Raw genomic sequence first — 14,983 nt, 5'->3', positions numbered from 1 at the left:
TTCCAGTTGTGGTCTAACCAAAGCAGAATAGAGCATGGGGAGCATGACTTCCTTAGATCTAGATACTATGCTCCTATTGATGCAGGCCAAAATCCCATTGGCTTTTTTTGCCGCCACATCACATTGTTGGCTCATGTTTAGCTTGTTGTCCACAAGGACTCCAAGATCTCTTTCGCACGTACTGAATAAGATGCTTAGCAGGCACAACATTTCCATGCATCCAGACAAGTATTTTGTTTGTTTGCCTCTCCGGCCAGCCAGCTTCCGCTGCCTCTTATAATGATATAATTATCACTGTATTGCAGTGAGCAACACCTTGCGGAGGAGACACAATACACACATTTGTCAAGTCCGGTGCCTTGAACCTTTTGGCAGCGCATGGGAACGCAAGCACATGGAGCCTCTCTGGGAAATGACTTTTGACAATGCAAATATATAAATATTGCATGAGCTTTTCCCCACTTTTGGATGAGTTTTCCATCATGAGAGCAATTCTGCTTCTTGCAACCCTCCTTGGGGCAACGTTGGGCCAGGAAACCTTTGCTGGGTGAGTAGTGTTTTCCACTCCTCTTGGGATTTGTAAGCTATATGGCCATCTGTTGGGAGGGCTCTGATGGGGTCTTGACAGGTTGGGATGGACTGGATGGCCTTTGAGGGTCTCTTCCAGCTCTAGGATTATATATTGCTCACCATTCCGTTTATGTTTTATCAATTTTAACTAGCCGTCCCCTGCCACGCGTTGCTGTGGCCCACATGGGGGTTCTGTGAGGGAGGCTTGGCCCAATTCTATTATTGGTGGGGTTCAGAATGCTCTGTGATTGTAGGTGAGCTATAAATCCCAGCAACTACAACTTCCAAATGTCATGATTCTATTTTCCTCAAACTCCACCAGTGTTCACATTTGGGCATATTTAGTATTCGTGTAGAGTTTGGTCCAGATCCATCATTGTTTGTGTCCACAGTGATCTCTGGATGTAGGTGAACTACAACTCCAAAACCAAAGGGCACTGCCCACCAAACCCTTCCAGTATTTTTGTTGGTCATGGGAGAACTGTGTGCCAAGTTTGGTTCAATTCCATCGTTGGTGGGGTTCAGAGTTTGGGGGTTCTGTGTGGAAAGTTTGGCCCAATTGTATTGTTCATGGGGTTCAGAATGGTGCACTATAAATCCCAGTAGCAACAACTCTCAAATGTCAGGGTCTATTTCCCCCCAAACCCCATCTGTGTTCATATTTAGGCAAATGGAGTATCCTTGCCGAGTTTGGTCCAGATCATATGGTCAAAGGCTTTCATGGCCAGAATCACTGGGTTGTTGTAGGTTTTTTTGGGCTATCTGGCCATGTTCCAGAAGCATTATCTCCTGACATTTCGCCTGCATCTATGGCAGGCATCCTCAGAGGTTGCGAGGTTGTGAGACATTGTCATACAGCCCGAAAAACCTAATTATATCGTCCTCATAAACCATATCTGGAACATCCAGCTTCCTAAACAAATGCAGATCGCAAAGGAAGCCCGGAAAATCTACAACAAAATGTTGGTCCAGATCCTTCATTGTTTGAGTCCACAGAGCTCTCTGGATGTAGGTGAACTACAACTCCAAAACTCAAGGTCAATGCCCACCAAACCCTTCTAGTGTTTTCTGTTGGTCATGGGAGTCCTGTGTGCCAAGTTTGGTTCAGTTCCATCATTGGTGGAGTTCAGAATGTTCTTTCATAGAATCATAGAATCATAGAATCAAAGAGTTGGAAGAGACCTCCTGGGCCATCCAGTCCAACCCCATTCTGCCAAGAAGCAGGAATATTGCATTCAAATCCCCCCTGACAGATGGCCATCCAGCCCCTGTTTAAAAGCTTCCAAAGAAGGAGCCTCCACCACACTCTGGGGCAGAGAGTTCCACTGCTGAACGGCTCTCACAGTCAGGAAGTTCTTCCTCATGTTCAGATGGAATCTCCTCTCTTGTAGTATGAAGCCATTGTTCTGCGTCCTAGTCTCCAGGGAAGCAGAAAGGAAGCTTGCTCCCTCCTCCTCCCTGTGGCTTCCTCTCACATATTTATACATGGCTATCATATCTCCTCTCAGCCTTCTCTTCTTCAGGCTAAACATGCCCAGTTCCCTAAGCCGCTCCTCATAGGGCTTGTTCTCCAGACCCTTGATAATTTTAGTCGCCCTCCTCTGGACACATTCCAGCTTGTCAATATCTCTCTTGAATTGTGGTGCCCAGAATTGGACACAATATTCCAGATGTGGTCTAACCAAAACAGAATAGAGGGGTAGCATTACTTCCCTAGATCTAGACACTCTGCTCCTATTGATGCAGGCCAAAATCTTTGATGGTAGGTGAACTATAAATCCCAGCAAGTACAACTCCCAAATGACAAAATGAGCTTTCTTTGAGCAATGTTCTTTCCTTGGGTTAGTAGGTGTCTTGTGGCTGAATTAGGCAGCAATTCGTCCAACGGATTTTGAGTTATGATGCCACTCAAAACGAACAGAGCATTTTTAGATAGATAGATAGATGGATGGATGGATGGATGGATGGATGGATGGATAGATAGATAGATAGATAGATAGATAGATAGATAGATAGATAGGTAGATAGATAGGTAGATAGGTAGATAGGTAGATAGGTAGATAGGTAGATAGGTAGATAGGTAGATAGGTAGATAGGTAGATAGGTAGATAGGTAGAGAGATAGAAGATGCACCCAGAGTGTGATACTTATATCATCCTCCTAAACCATATCTGGAACATCCAGTTTCCTAAACAAATACAGATCGCAAAGGAAGCGGAAGAGAGATGAGATGGAGATGGTGAAAGATGATAATGAGGAGGATAAAAAGGAGAGGATGACATGTATATATACACACAAACACACACACATATTATAAATAAACATCTTGTGATTGCAGGGACCAGGTTCTGCGGGTGGAGCCGTGCAACGAAGAACAGGTCCAGCTGCTGAAAGAGCTCCGAGTGCTGGAGCCTCTGCAGGTGCGTCGTTTTCGTACGGAGGAGTTTGCTAATTGCTCTTTTCCGAGTATCACTCAATGCTTTGCAATTAAACTCCGGGCAAAGAAAGGTAGGCTTGTCATTAAGCGGAAGATACAGGGACACATTCCAGGTCATTGCACATCTTACGCAACCACAGCACTTTAATAGGACTTCAACTGACACTGATACATCCTGTCTAACACTAGGATTTGAAGTTTGGCGAGCAACTAGAACTCTCTGGTATAGAGCCATCTCAATTAAGAGGTATCAAGTTGCTTCCACTTTACATGCTTATTGCTTTTTGGTCCCACTTTTGCTCCCCTGGCTCCCTGCGCTGGAATACTGGGATTTGTAGTGTGATGGTGCAGTTATTGTCGAGCATGACCCCCCCCCCCCATAAAAGATGATTTATAATCAGGGAATTCATAGTTTTGCCAAGGGCATCAGGCTGGAATGATATGGGTCTGGAGAACAAGCCCTATGAGGAACGGCTTAGGGAACTGGGCATGTTTAGCCTGAAGAAGAGAAGGCTGAGAGGAGATATGATAGCCATGTATAAATATGTGAGAGGAAGCCACAGGGAGGAGGGAGCAAGCTTGTTTTCTGCTTGGAGACTAGGACGCAATGGAACAATGGCTTCAAACTACAAGAGAGGAGATTCCATCTGAACATTAGGAAGAACTTCCTGACTGTGAGAGCCGTTCAGCAGTGGAACTCTCTGCCCCGGAGTGTGGTGGAGGCTCCTTCTTTGGAAGCTTTTAAGCAGAGGCTGGATGGCCATCTGTCAGGGGTGATTTGAATGCAATATTCCTGCTTCTTGGCAGAGTGGGGTTGGACTGGATGGCCCAGGAGGTCTCTTCCAACTCTTTGATTCTATGATTCTATGATTCTATGATAAGAGTAAAGTTTTGCCAATAACAAAAGGTAACTGCTATATTTACTGGAAACCCTGTCACGAAAGGCCAATCTTTTCCAACCCCGCATGCTCTCCTGTTCCTTTATGAGCTCTGTATATGCTCCACATCCCCAATGATTATATGTATGTCTGTATCAAGCAAGGTGACCTCTTCATTAACTATGACCAGCATCTCAGGACTCATGTATTGCAGAACTTCCCGGGTCTTCATTCTCAAACAATTGACTTTGCAGAAACTCTTAAGCATGGACAATAGACAAATGGCCCCTTTCCTTGGACTTCAGAGGGTCTTTTGACTAGGCCACCTGAGTATTGGGGACCCATGGACATGGTAATAATTTGACACAAAGGACATTTTTCCCAACCACGAGGGGAAGGGGATGTCATAGTGTCTAGATCTAAGGAAGTAATGCTACCCCTCTATTCTGCTTTGGTTAGACCACATCTGGAATATTATGTCCAATTCTGGGCACCACAATTCAAGAGAGATATTGACAAGCTGGAATGTGTCCAGAGGAGGGCGACTAAAATGATCAAGGGTCTGGAGAACAAGCCCTATGAGGAGCGGCTTAGGGAACTGGGCATGTTTAGCCTGAAGAAGGGAAGGCTGAGAGGAGATATGATAGCCATGTATAAATATGTGAGAGGAAGCCACAGGGAGGAGGGAGCAAGCTTGTTTTCTGCTTCCTTGGAGACTAGGACGCAATGGAACAATGGCTTCAAACTACAAGTGAGGAGATTCCATCTGAACATTAGGAAGAACTTCCTGACTGTGAGAGCCGTTCAGCAGTGGAACTCTCTGCCCCGGAGTGTGGTGGAGGCTCCTTCTTTGGAAGCTTTTAAGCAGAGGCTGGATGGCCATCTGTCAGGGGTGATTTGAATGCAATATTCCTGCTTCTTGGCAGAATGGGGTTGGACTAGATGGCCCATGAGGTCTCTTCCAACTCTTTGATTCTATGATTCTATGATTCATTCAGCGGGGATGAGAGACCAAGTTTGGCCCAATTCCAAAGAGCATGCTGAACCCTACCAATGATGGAATTTGGCCAAACTTGGCACCAGAACACCCATGATCAACAGAAAATACTGGAAGGGTTTGGTGGGTATTGACCTTGCGTTTTGGAGCTGTAGTTCACCTACATCCAGGAAGCACTGTGGACTCAAACAATGATGGATCTGGACTTGGCACGAATGCTCAATATGCTCAAATATGAACATCGATAGAGTTTGGGGAAGATAGACCTTGACATTTGGGAGTTGTGGTTTCTGGGATTTATAGTTCACCTACAATCAAAGAGCATTCTGAACTCCACCGACAATAGAATTGGGCCAAACTTCCCACCCAGAATTCCCTTGACCAACAGAGTCCTGGGGGGGGGGGGGGGGTGGTCCACCTCTGATATCAGGTATGTGGCCTTCCAAGTAAAGGAACTTGAGGATTGCTCTGTATTCCACTAGGTCCGTTCTCAAACCTCACACCACTTCAGCACCTATACTAAAATCAAGACCGTTATCCGTTCTGGGTTGTAAATTGGCACGTAACCTATAGGGACTTATATAATTACACATGTGCACTTTCACACAGACTAGGAATTAAAGGCATTGTGCCTCTACATTTTCACCAGCATTTCCTTTACTTCAGTGGTTTCTAACCTCATTTTTGCTTTTGCTTTTCCCAGGTTGACTTCTGGAGGTTCCCGTCGTATCCGAATGAGCCCGTGGACGTTCAAGTGCCTTTCGCTTGCCTCCAAGATGTCAAAGTTTTCCTGGAATCCCGTGGCATCAAGTATTGTGTCATGGTTGAAGACGTCCAGGTAGACATCCTGACCCCAACCTACAGGGAAACCCTACTGTAGAATGAAGGCACGGTGGCTAAATGGGACAGAATCCTATGTGTCCAGAGGAGGGCGACTAAAACGATCAAGGGTCTGGAGAACAAGCCCTATGAGGAGCGGCTTAGGGAACTGGGCATGTTTAGCCTGAAGAAGAGAAGGCTGAGAGGAGATATGATAGCCATGTATAAATATGTGAGAGGAAGCCACAGGGAGGAGGAGGGAGCAAGCTTGTTTTCTGCTTCCTTGGAGACTAGGACGCAATGGAACAATGGCTTCAAACTACAAGAGAGGAGATTCCATCTGAACATTAGGAAGAACTTCCTGACTGTGAGAGCCGTTCAGCAGTGGAACTCTCTGCCCCGGAGTGTGGTGGAGGCTCCTTCTTTGGAAGCTTTTAAGCAGAGGCTGGATGGCCATCTGTCAGGGGTGATTTGAATGCAATATTCCTGCTTCTTGGCAGGGGGTTGGACTGGATGACCCATGAGGTCTCTTCCAACTCTTTGATTCTATGATTCTATGAGTTGTAGTGTTGCACTCCAGAGCAGGAAACAGGGCCCTCTTGTCATTACTACACCACACCTTGGTTCAGGAAAAATACAATCCTTTTTATTGAATGAAGAATATAAAATAGATAGAAGTCAAAAGGGGGAAAAAGCCAAAATGAAACAGCAAACAGCAATGTCCAGAAAGCTTGTAGAAAATCCAAAGCAGTAATGTCCAGAAAACTCTCAAGTGAGATTGTTGTTGTTGTTCATTCGTTCAGTCGTCTCCGACTCTTCGTGACCTCATGGACCAGCCCACGCCAAAGCTCCCTGTCGGCCGTTACCACCCCCAGCTCCCTCAAGGTCAGTCCAGTCACTTCAAGGATGCCATCCATCCATCTTGCCCTTGGTCGGCCCCTCTTCCTTTTGCCTTCCACTTTCCCCAGCATAATTGTCTTCTCTAGGCTTTCCTGTCTCCTCATGATGTGGCCCTTGCTAATCTCACTTGAATAGCCAGAAATTCCCTTCGAGACCAGACCACTGGAAACTGGAAAACCCAAGAGGTTTATACTTGATACTAAACGATGCTTGGTCTAAAGAAATCCCCCTCACAGGCACTCTTAAATCCCAAAAAACTGATTCCGGCTAACTCTAATCTTTGGTTTCAGTTGTCGGATTCTCTCAGACCTACGTAAATATTGAGCCTCCCTGTGGTTCTGGCTTATCTCCAAACTGCAGCTGTTATCATTGACCCAACCAAGCTCGAGCCAGGAGGAAAAGGGAGTGAATTTTCTTCTCTCGGTCTGACAGAAACTTTCTCATGAGAACTTGGCTTTTCCCTTGGACCCACGTAAACATTGAGCCTCCCTGCGGTTCTGGCTTATCTCCAAACTGCGGCTGTTTTCATTGACCCGACAGGTGTCAAGTTATCTTGCAATCTCGAGCCAGAAGAAGGGAGTGAATTTCCTTTCTCATGAGAACTTGGCTTTCCCTTTGAAGCCTCTAAATCAAAGACTGTACGATTTTTCTGCCCAAAGTGTCTCCATCTTGAGCCTCGTCCTCATTGATCACTTCAGCCTCACTATCCAGATTAGGCCCATCAACATGAGCATCAACATGAGCATCAGCATTAGGCAATACAATCAGAGATTCAGGCTCAGGTTCACACACAGGCTGAGTCCCAGCATGTAGTTCAGCAAGGCCATCCATCACGATTTGGCCAGGAAAGGACTTTGGAAACTACAACTCTCATGTGTGAGGATAGAAGGGAGAAAGAGTAAAAACATACACAACACCCCCCTGCTAGGTAGGCACGTGAATTCCTCCTCCTCCTCTAGATACTCAATGGGACAGACGGTCTCAAAGGCAAGTGGTGGTTAGTTCAGATCCTCAAAACACTGCAGAGGGAAACTACAACTCCCATGTGTGAGGATAGAAGGGAGAAAGAGTAAAAACATACACAACATTTCCCCCTGCTAGGTAGGCACATTAATTCCTTCTCCTCTAGATATTCAATGGGACAGACGGTCTCAAACGAAAGTGGTGGTTAGTTCTGAAACATTGCAGAGTCTTGGTCACAGTTAGCAGAGATTTCATATCACAGCCTCTGACCTTGTATAGTAGCTCAGCACTTGAATAAGCACACTTGAGCTCTGACTTTCATCCAAACTCCTTCAGTCATTGCTACATACAACTATTTACAGGTCTGCTATTAGTATACAGAGATACTCACAAGCATAGCAAGACCCTCATGACGAGGATGGCGATGAATTAGAGATGCAGAGAGATCATGGGAAGGCATCTAAGAAAGCAGAGAGCAAGCACATGGCAAATACCTTGAAAATATCCCATTTTTCCCCTGCTGGGTTGTGTTAAATTTCTTAGGCCGCGGTGGACGAAGAAAGACGCGAGATGTACCTCAACCAGCGGAGAGAACGTGGCAGCAACAACTTCAATTACGGCGCTTACCACCCTTTAGAAACGGTAAGTAGTCCAAGAATAGGTTCTCCTTCTCCACTTATTGAAATGGCAAAAGTTGACTCTGATGTCAAGGGGATATAATCCGCTCCGGGTTTTAGTCCAAACTTTAAAAGAGCCTATCCAAGGTTCTGAGCCTTTGAGGCATCTTGTGATAATGTGGCATGTCTCATTAAGAGCCACATACACTGTTTTAGCGTGGTGAGATGTATCCCACACTGGGCATGCGTATTCAGCAGCAGAGTAGCAAAGCGCAAGGGCAGATGTCTTCACTGTGTCTGGTTGTGATCCCCAGGTTGTGCCAGTCAGCTTTTGTATGATATTATTTCTAGCACCCACTTTTTTGCTTGATAGTCAAGCAGTGCTTCTTGTAAATCAGGACACAGTCCAGAGTGACTCCCAGGTATTTGGATGTGCTGCAATACTCCAGTGGGATTCCTTCCTAGGTAATCTTCAGAGCTCAAGATGCTTGTCTGTTCTTAAGATGAAAAGCACATGTCTGCATTTTAGATGGATTAGGAATCAGTTGGTTTTCCTTATTATAGGCAGTAAGAGCACCTAAAGCTTTGGAGAGCTTCTGCTCAACTATTTCAAAGCTCCCTGCTTGAGTGGTGATGGCATGATCATCAGCGTAGATGACACTCTCTGTCCCTTCTGGCAGTGGCTGATAATGTTTGTACATATTGAACATTGATGGAGCAAGCTTCGGAGAGGCAGTAAGAGCTCCTAAAGCTTTGGAGAGCTTCTGCTCAACCATTTCAAAGCTCCCTGCTTGAGCGGTGATGGCACGATCGTCAGCATAGATGAAATTCTCTGTCCCTTCTGGCAGTGGCTGATCATTAGTGTAAATGTTAAACATGGATAGAGCAAGCACGCTCCCCTGAGGCAGGCTGTTCTTCTGTTTTCGCCATCTACTTCGCTGAACCTGGAACTCAACAAAAAAGCTCCTGTTTTGTAGAAGATTTCCTAAGAAGCGGGTGAGGTGGTAATCCTTTGTGATTTTATACACTTTTTCAATAATATAATAATTTAATATTCTCTTTAAGGCAAATAGTAAAAGAAATTTATCTTACTTACTTACTTACTTAGGTGACTGAGTAGGATAGTCTCCCAAGATCGGTGTCCTGGAGGTGGGTCCGTAGGTGACTGTGGAGCTCTATTCTTGACCCACGTGTTCTCCCACAGTGAGGGCATTGGTTTCCAGATGGAAGGCGGTCCCAGCCAGGGACGCATCTTACTCTTGGCACATTTCTCTCTTTCGCCCTCCATTTGTGCCTCTTCAAATTCTACAGCACTGCTGGTTACAGCTGACCTCCAGCTGGAGCGCTCAAGGGCCAGGGCTTCCCAGTTCTCAGTGTCTATGCCAGAGTTTTTAAGGTTGGCTTTGAGCCCATCTTTCAATCTCTTTTCCTGTCCACCAACATTTTGTTTTACGTTCTTGAGTTCGGAGTATAGAAACTGCTTTGGGAGACGGTGGTCAGGCGTCCAGACAACGTGCCCGGTCCAGCGGAGTTGATGGTGGAGAACCATCGCTTCAATGCTGGTGATTTTTGCTTCTTCCAGCACACTGACGTTTGTCCACCTGTCTTCCCAAGAAATTTGCAGGATTTTTCGGAGGCAGTGCTGATGGAATCGTTCCAGGAGTTGCATGTGACGTCTGTAGACAGTCCATGTTTCACAGGCGTATAACAGGGTTGGGAGGACAATATATTTATAAACTAGCACCTTGCTATCCCTACGGATGTTCCGGTTCTCAAACACTCTCTGCTTCATTCGGAAAAATGCTGCACTCGCAGAGCTCAGGCTGTGTTGTATTTCAGTCTCAATGTTGACGTCTGTAGACAGTCCACGTCTCGCAGGCGTATAGCAGGGTTGGGAGGACAATAGCTTGGTCTCCCTACGGATGTCCCAGTCCTCAAACACTCTCTGCTTCATCGGAAGAATGCTGCGCTGAGCTTCACTCGCAGAGCTCAGGCAGTGTTGTATTTCAGTGTCAATGTTGACTTTGGTGGAGAGGTGGCTGCCAAGGGAGCGGAAATTGTCCACATTTTCTAATGTTACACCATTAAGCTGTATTTCTGGCATTGGAGAGGGATTGGCTGGGGACTACTGGAAGAGCACTTTGGTTTCCTCGATGTTCAATGACAGGCCGAGCTTCTCGTATGCTTCTGCAAAGGTGTTTAGAGTGGCTTGTAGGTCGTCTTCTGAATGCGCACAGATGATGTTGTCATCAGCATATTGGAGTTCTATAATAGATGTTGTAATAATAATAATAATAATAATAATAATAAACTTTATTTATACCCTGCCACCATCTCCCCAACGGGGACTTGTAACCTTAGTTTTGGCAGTCTGCTGAGATTAAAAAATCATCATCATCATCATCATCACCAGGAGCCCCCAGTGGTGCAGTGGGTTAAACCCCTGTGTTGGCAGGCCTGAAGACCGACAGGTCGCAGGTTCGAATCCGGAGAGGCGGATGAGCTCCCTCTATCAGCTCCAGCTCCTCATGCTGGTACATGAGAGAAGCCTCCCACAAGGATGATAAAAACATCAAATCATCCGGGCGTCCCCTGGGCAACGTCCTTGCAGACGGCCAATTCTCTCACACCAGAAGCGACTTGCAGTTTCTCAAGTCTCTCCTGACACGACAAAAAAAAAAAATATCATCACCATCATTTATGTATTTGAACTAGGTACAACACAGTTCATATGCATAGATAAAAACACAAACAGCATATTATTATTATTATTATTATTATTATTATTATTATTATTATTTGCGTTTTCACATATCTATGCAAAATTCGGACACATATTCCCCATGTATACAGCAACCATACTGTAATAATATATAAGATTTTTTGCTTCCTTGTCAAAAGGGTTTCCAGGGTCCTAGTTGCATTATTCTTTTCCTTTAATTTTCTCTGCATCTCAAAAATATATTTGCAAAAGTGTGAAATCCATAATGGTTTGAATTCCAGATTTATCAAGAAATGGATAACATTGTGGCCGAATATCCCAAACTTGTGAGCAAACTGCAGATTGGGGAGTCCTACGAGAAAAGGCCCCTCTACGTCCTGAAGGTAGGAGTTTGCTTTCCATTGCAACCCATTTCCTTCCATTTTTGGGCCATTTTGTGATAATGGATTTTGCATCCTGTAGTTCAGCACCGGAGGGGAGAACCGGCCCGCCATCTGGATCGATGCGGGGATCCATGCGCGGGAATGGGTCACCCAGGCCACCGCTTTATGGACCGCAAAGAAGGCCAGTTGCTTTTCTACTACGATATTTCCCCTAAATATTAAATATTAAAATAGTAAAGACAGTGTAGGTATCTGTTGTCATGCTAAAACGGCTGGGAGATGTAGTCCAACCATATCCCGAGGGCAAAATCTCTGCATTATTCCCATTTCTTTTCTCTTTGTTGGCTAAGCTGTAAAATGGTCAGTATATCAGAAGAGCCGAGATGGATTGAAACCGTGGTCCATCCATTCCTGCATCCCATTGCTATCGAATGATGGGAGTTGCAAGTTGGTGAGGCAACCAACACTACAACTCCCAGGACTCCATAGGATTCAGCGATGGCCATTAAAGTGGGATCAAACTGCATCAGATGGCACGATTTATTTATTTTATTTTTTATTTGGGGTTCTTGTACCCCGCCCTTCTCACCCCGAAGGGGACCCAGGGCGGCTTACAGCTGCAAGGCGCACTTAGACGCCTGCTACACAAACAATCATCACAAAAAATATAACAGTACAAATTCCCACAATTCAACATTATCCAATAAAATCAGTAAAATGATAAAATCAGTAAAAACAATACAAACCTGGATCTTCCTCCTACCCATCAGTGTACAATTAACTCAAAGATCTGTTTTGGTTCCATTTCGACAATCCTGCCGATCTTACACATCTGATTGTCTTATTTGGTTGTCATTGTCTAATTGCCATTGTCTACGATCATTCGTAATCATTGCAAGTCCTAATTTCCCCTTTTGCTGCCTCTAGATCGCCTCCGATTACGAATACGATCCTTCCGTGAAATCCCTATTAAACACAATGGACCTGTTCCTCTTGGTTGTTGCAAACCCAGACGGATATGTCTTCTCTCATACTAAAGTGAGTTAATACTATTCCTCTCCCAAACTAGGATGTATCGTACATTTTAAATCCTTGTGTGTTATTGCTTATTGTTTATTGTTTACATGTGATTTATTTTAATTGTATTGTATTGCTTTTGTTTATTGCTTTCTTGTTTTTATTGATGTGTTGTTGGGTTTGGCCTCATGTAAGCTGCTCCGAGTCCCTTGGGGAGATGGTGGCGGGGTATAAATAAAGTATTATTATTGTATTGTATTGTCGAAGGCTTTCATGGCTGTAATCACTAGGTTCTTGTGGGTTTTTTCGGGCTATAGGGCCATGTTCTAGAGGCATTCTCTCCTGACGTTTCGCCTGCATCTATGGCAAGCATCCTCAGAGGTAGTGAGGTCTGTTGGAAGTAGGAAAATGGGTTTATATATCTGTGGAATGGCTGGGGTGGGGCAAAGAGCTCTTCTCTGCTGGAGCTAGGTGTGAATGTTTCAACTGACCACCTTCATTAGCATTTGAAGGCTTGCCTGAGCCTGGGAAAATCTTTTGTTGAGAGGTGTTAAGATGTGCCTGGTTGTTTCCTCTTTGCTGTTTTGCTGTTATAATTTTAGAGTTTTTTAATACTGGTAGCCAGATTTTGTTCATTTTCATGGTCTCTTCCTTTCTGTTGAAATTGTCCACATGCTTCTTGTGGATTTCAATGGCTTCTCTGTGTAGCCTGACGTGGTGGTTGTTGGAGTGGTCCAGCATTTCTGTGTTCTCAGATAATATGCGGTGTCCAGGTTGGTTCATCAGGTGCTCTGCTCTGGCTGACTTCTCTGGTTGAAGTAGTCTGCAGTGCCTTTCATGTTCCTTGATTCGTGTTTGGGCAAATTTGTGTTTGGTGGTCCCTCTGTAGACTTGTCCACAGCTGCATTGAGAGAAGGAAGGAGGAAGAGAAGGAGGGAAGGAGAGAAAGAAGGAAAGAAAGAAAGGTAGAGAAGGAGGAAGGAAGGAGAGAAAGAGGAAGAGAAAGAGGGAGAGAAGAAGGGAAAGAAGGAGGGAAGGAGAGAAGGAAGGAAAGAAAGAAAGGTAGAGAAGGAAGGAAGGAAGGAGAGAAAGAGGAAGAGAAAGAGGGAGAGAAGAAGGGAAAGAAGGAGGGAAGGAGAGAAGGAAGGAAAAAAAGAAGGGCAGAGAAGGAAGGGAGGAGAGAAGGAGGGAGAGAAAGAGGGAAGGAGAGAAGGAAGGAAAGAAAGAAGGGTAGAGAAGGAAGAAGAGAAGAAGGAATGAAGGAGGGAAGGAGAGAAAGAAGGAAAGAAAGAAAGGTAGAGAAGGAAGGAAGGAAGGAGAGAAAGAGGAAGAGAAAGAGGGAGAGAAGGAGGGAAAGAAGGAGGGAAGGAGAGAAGGAAGGAAATAAGAAAGGTAGAGAAGGAAGGGAGGAGAGAAGGAAGGAAAGAAAGAAGGGTAGAGAAGGAAGGAGGAAGAGAAGAAGGAATGAAGGAGGGAAGGAGAGAAAGAAGGAAAGAAAGAAAGGTAGAGAAGGAAGGAAGGAAGGAGAGGAAGAGGAAGAGAAAGAGGGAGCGAAGAAGGGAAAGAAGGAGGGAAGGAGAGAAGGAAGGAAATAAGAAAGGTAGAGAAGGAAGGGAGGAGAGAAGGAGGGAGAGAAAGAGGGAAGGAGAGAAGGAAGGAAAGAAAGAAGGGTAGAGAAGGAAGGAGGAAGAGAAGAAGGAATGAAGGAGGGAAGGAGAGAAAGAAGGAAAGAAAGAAAGGTACGGAAGGAAGGAAGGAAGGAAGGAAGGAAGGAGAGAAATGGGAAGAGAAAGAGGGAGAGAAGGAGGGAAAGAAGGAGGGAAGGAGAGAAGGAAGGAAAAAAGAAGGGTAGAGAAGAAAGGGAGGAGAGAAGGAGGGAGAAAAAGAGGGAGAAGGAAGGAAAGAAAGAAGGGTAGAGAAGGAAGGGGGAGAGAAGGAGGGAGAGAATGAAATAAAAAAAATGAAAGAGGGAAGGAAGGAAAGAAGGAACGAAAGAGAGAAAGAGGGAAAGAAGGAAGGAAAGAAAGAAAGAGACAAGACAGGACGGAACCAAAGAGTAAAGGAAGCGAGAAAAGAAACAGGTAGAGAAGGAAGAAAGAAGAAGGGAAAGAAAAAGAGAGAAGGAAGGAAGGAGAGAAAGAAAGGGGGAGAGAAAGAGGGAGGAAAGGTTGGCCACAGCAACGCGTGGCGGGTACAGCTACTCTATATAAATAAAAATGTAATGTTCGTTTGTGGTATTCACAGAACTCAAAAACCACTGGATGAACTGACACCAAATTTGGATACAATACACCTAACAACCCAATGTATGTACTTCACTCAAAAAATTGATTTTGTAATTTGGGAGTTGTAGTTGCCAGGATTTATGGTACACCCACAATCAAAGAGCATTCTGAACTCCACCAACGATAGAATTGAACCAAACGTGGCACACAGGACTCCCATGATCAACAGAAAACACTAAAAGGGTTTGGTGGGTATTGACATTGAGTTTGGGAGTTGTAGTTCACCTATATCCAGAGAGCACCATGGACTCAATGCTGGATATGGACCAAACTTGGCACGAATACTCAATACGCCCAAATATGAACTCAGGTGTAGTTTGGTGGGAATAGACCTCGACAATTGGGAGTTGTAGTAACTGGGATTTATAGTTCACCCACAATTAAAGAGCATTCTG

At 44.9% G+C, this 14,983-nt stretch overlaps 1 protein-coding gene across 1 annotated transcript in view; it reads left to right on the top strand.

Moving 5' to 3' along the window:
* The first annotated feature begins 445 nt into the window (after positions 1 to 445).
* The window catches only part of LOC132775644 (carboxypeptidase A2-like), a 29,014-nt gene continuing 14,476 nt past the window's right edge, over positions 446 to 14,983 (top strand). Inside the window, exons 1-7 of the mRNA XM_067469363.1 lie at positions 446 to 547; positions 2,909 to 2,990; positions 5,586 to 5,720; positions 8,108 to 8,206; positions 11,185 to 11,286; positions 11,366 to 11,467; positions 12,214 to 12,324. Of these exons, the coding sequence (XP_067325464.1) occupies positions 447 to 547; positions 2,909 to 2,990; positions 5,586 to 5,720; positions 8,108 to 8,206; positions 11,185 to 11,286; positions 11,366 to 11,467; positions 12,214 to 12,324 (732 nt within the window). The 5' untranslated portion in view covers position 446. The remainder of the gene's footprint in view (positions 548 to 2,908; positions 2,991 to 5,585; positions 5,721 to 8,107; positions 8,207 to 11,184; positions 11,287 to 11,365; positions 11,468 to 12,213; positions 12,325 to 14,983) is intronic.

This window comes from Anolis sagrei, chromosome 5 (genome assembly GCF_037176765.1).
Source record: "Anolis sagrei isolate rAnoSag1 chromosome 5, rAnoSag1.mat, whole genome shotgun sequence".
NCBI classification, from domain to species: Eukaryota; Metazoa; Chordata; class Lepidosauria; order Squamata; family Dactyloidae; genus Anolis; species Anolis sagrei.
This window is presented reverse-complemented; position numbering and strand designations above follow the sequence as displayed.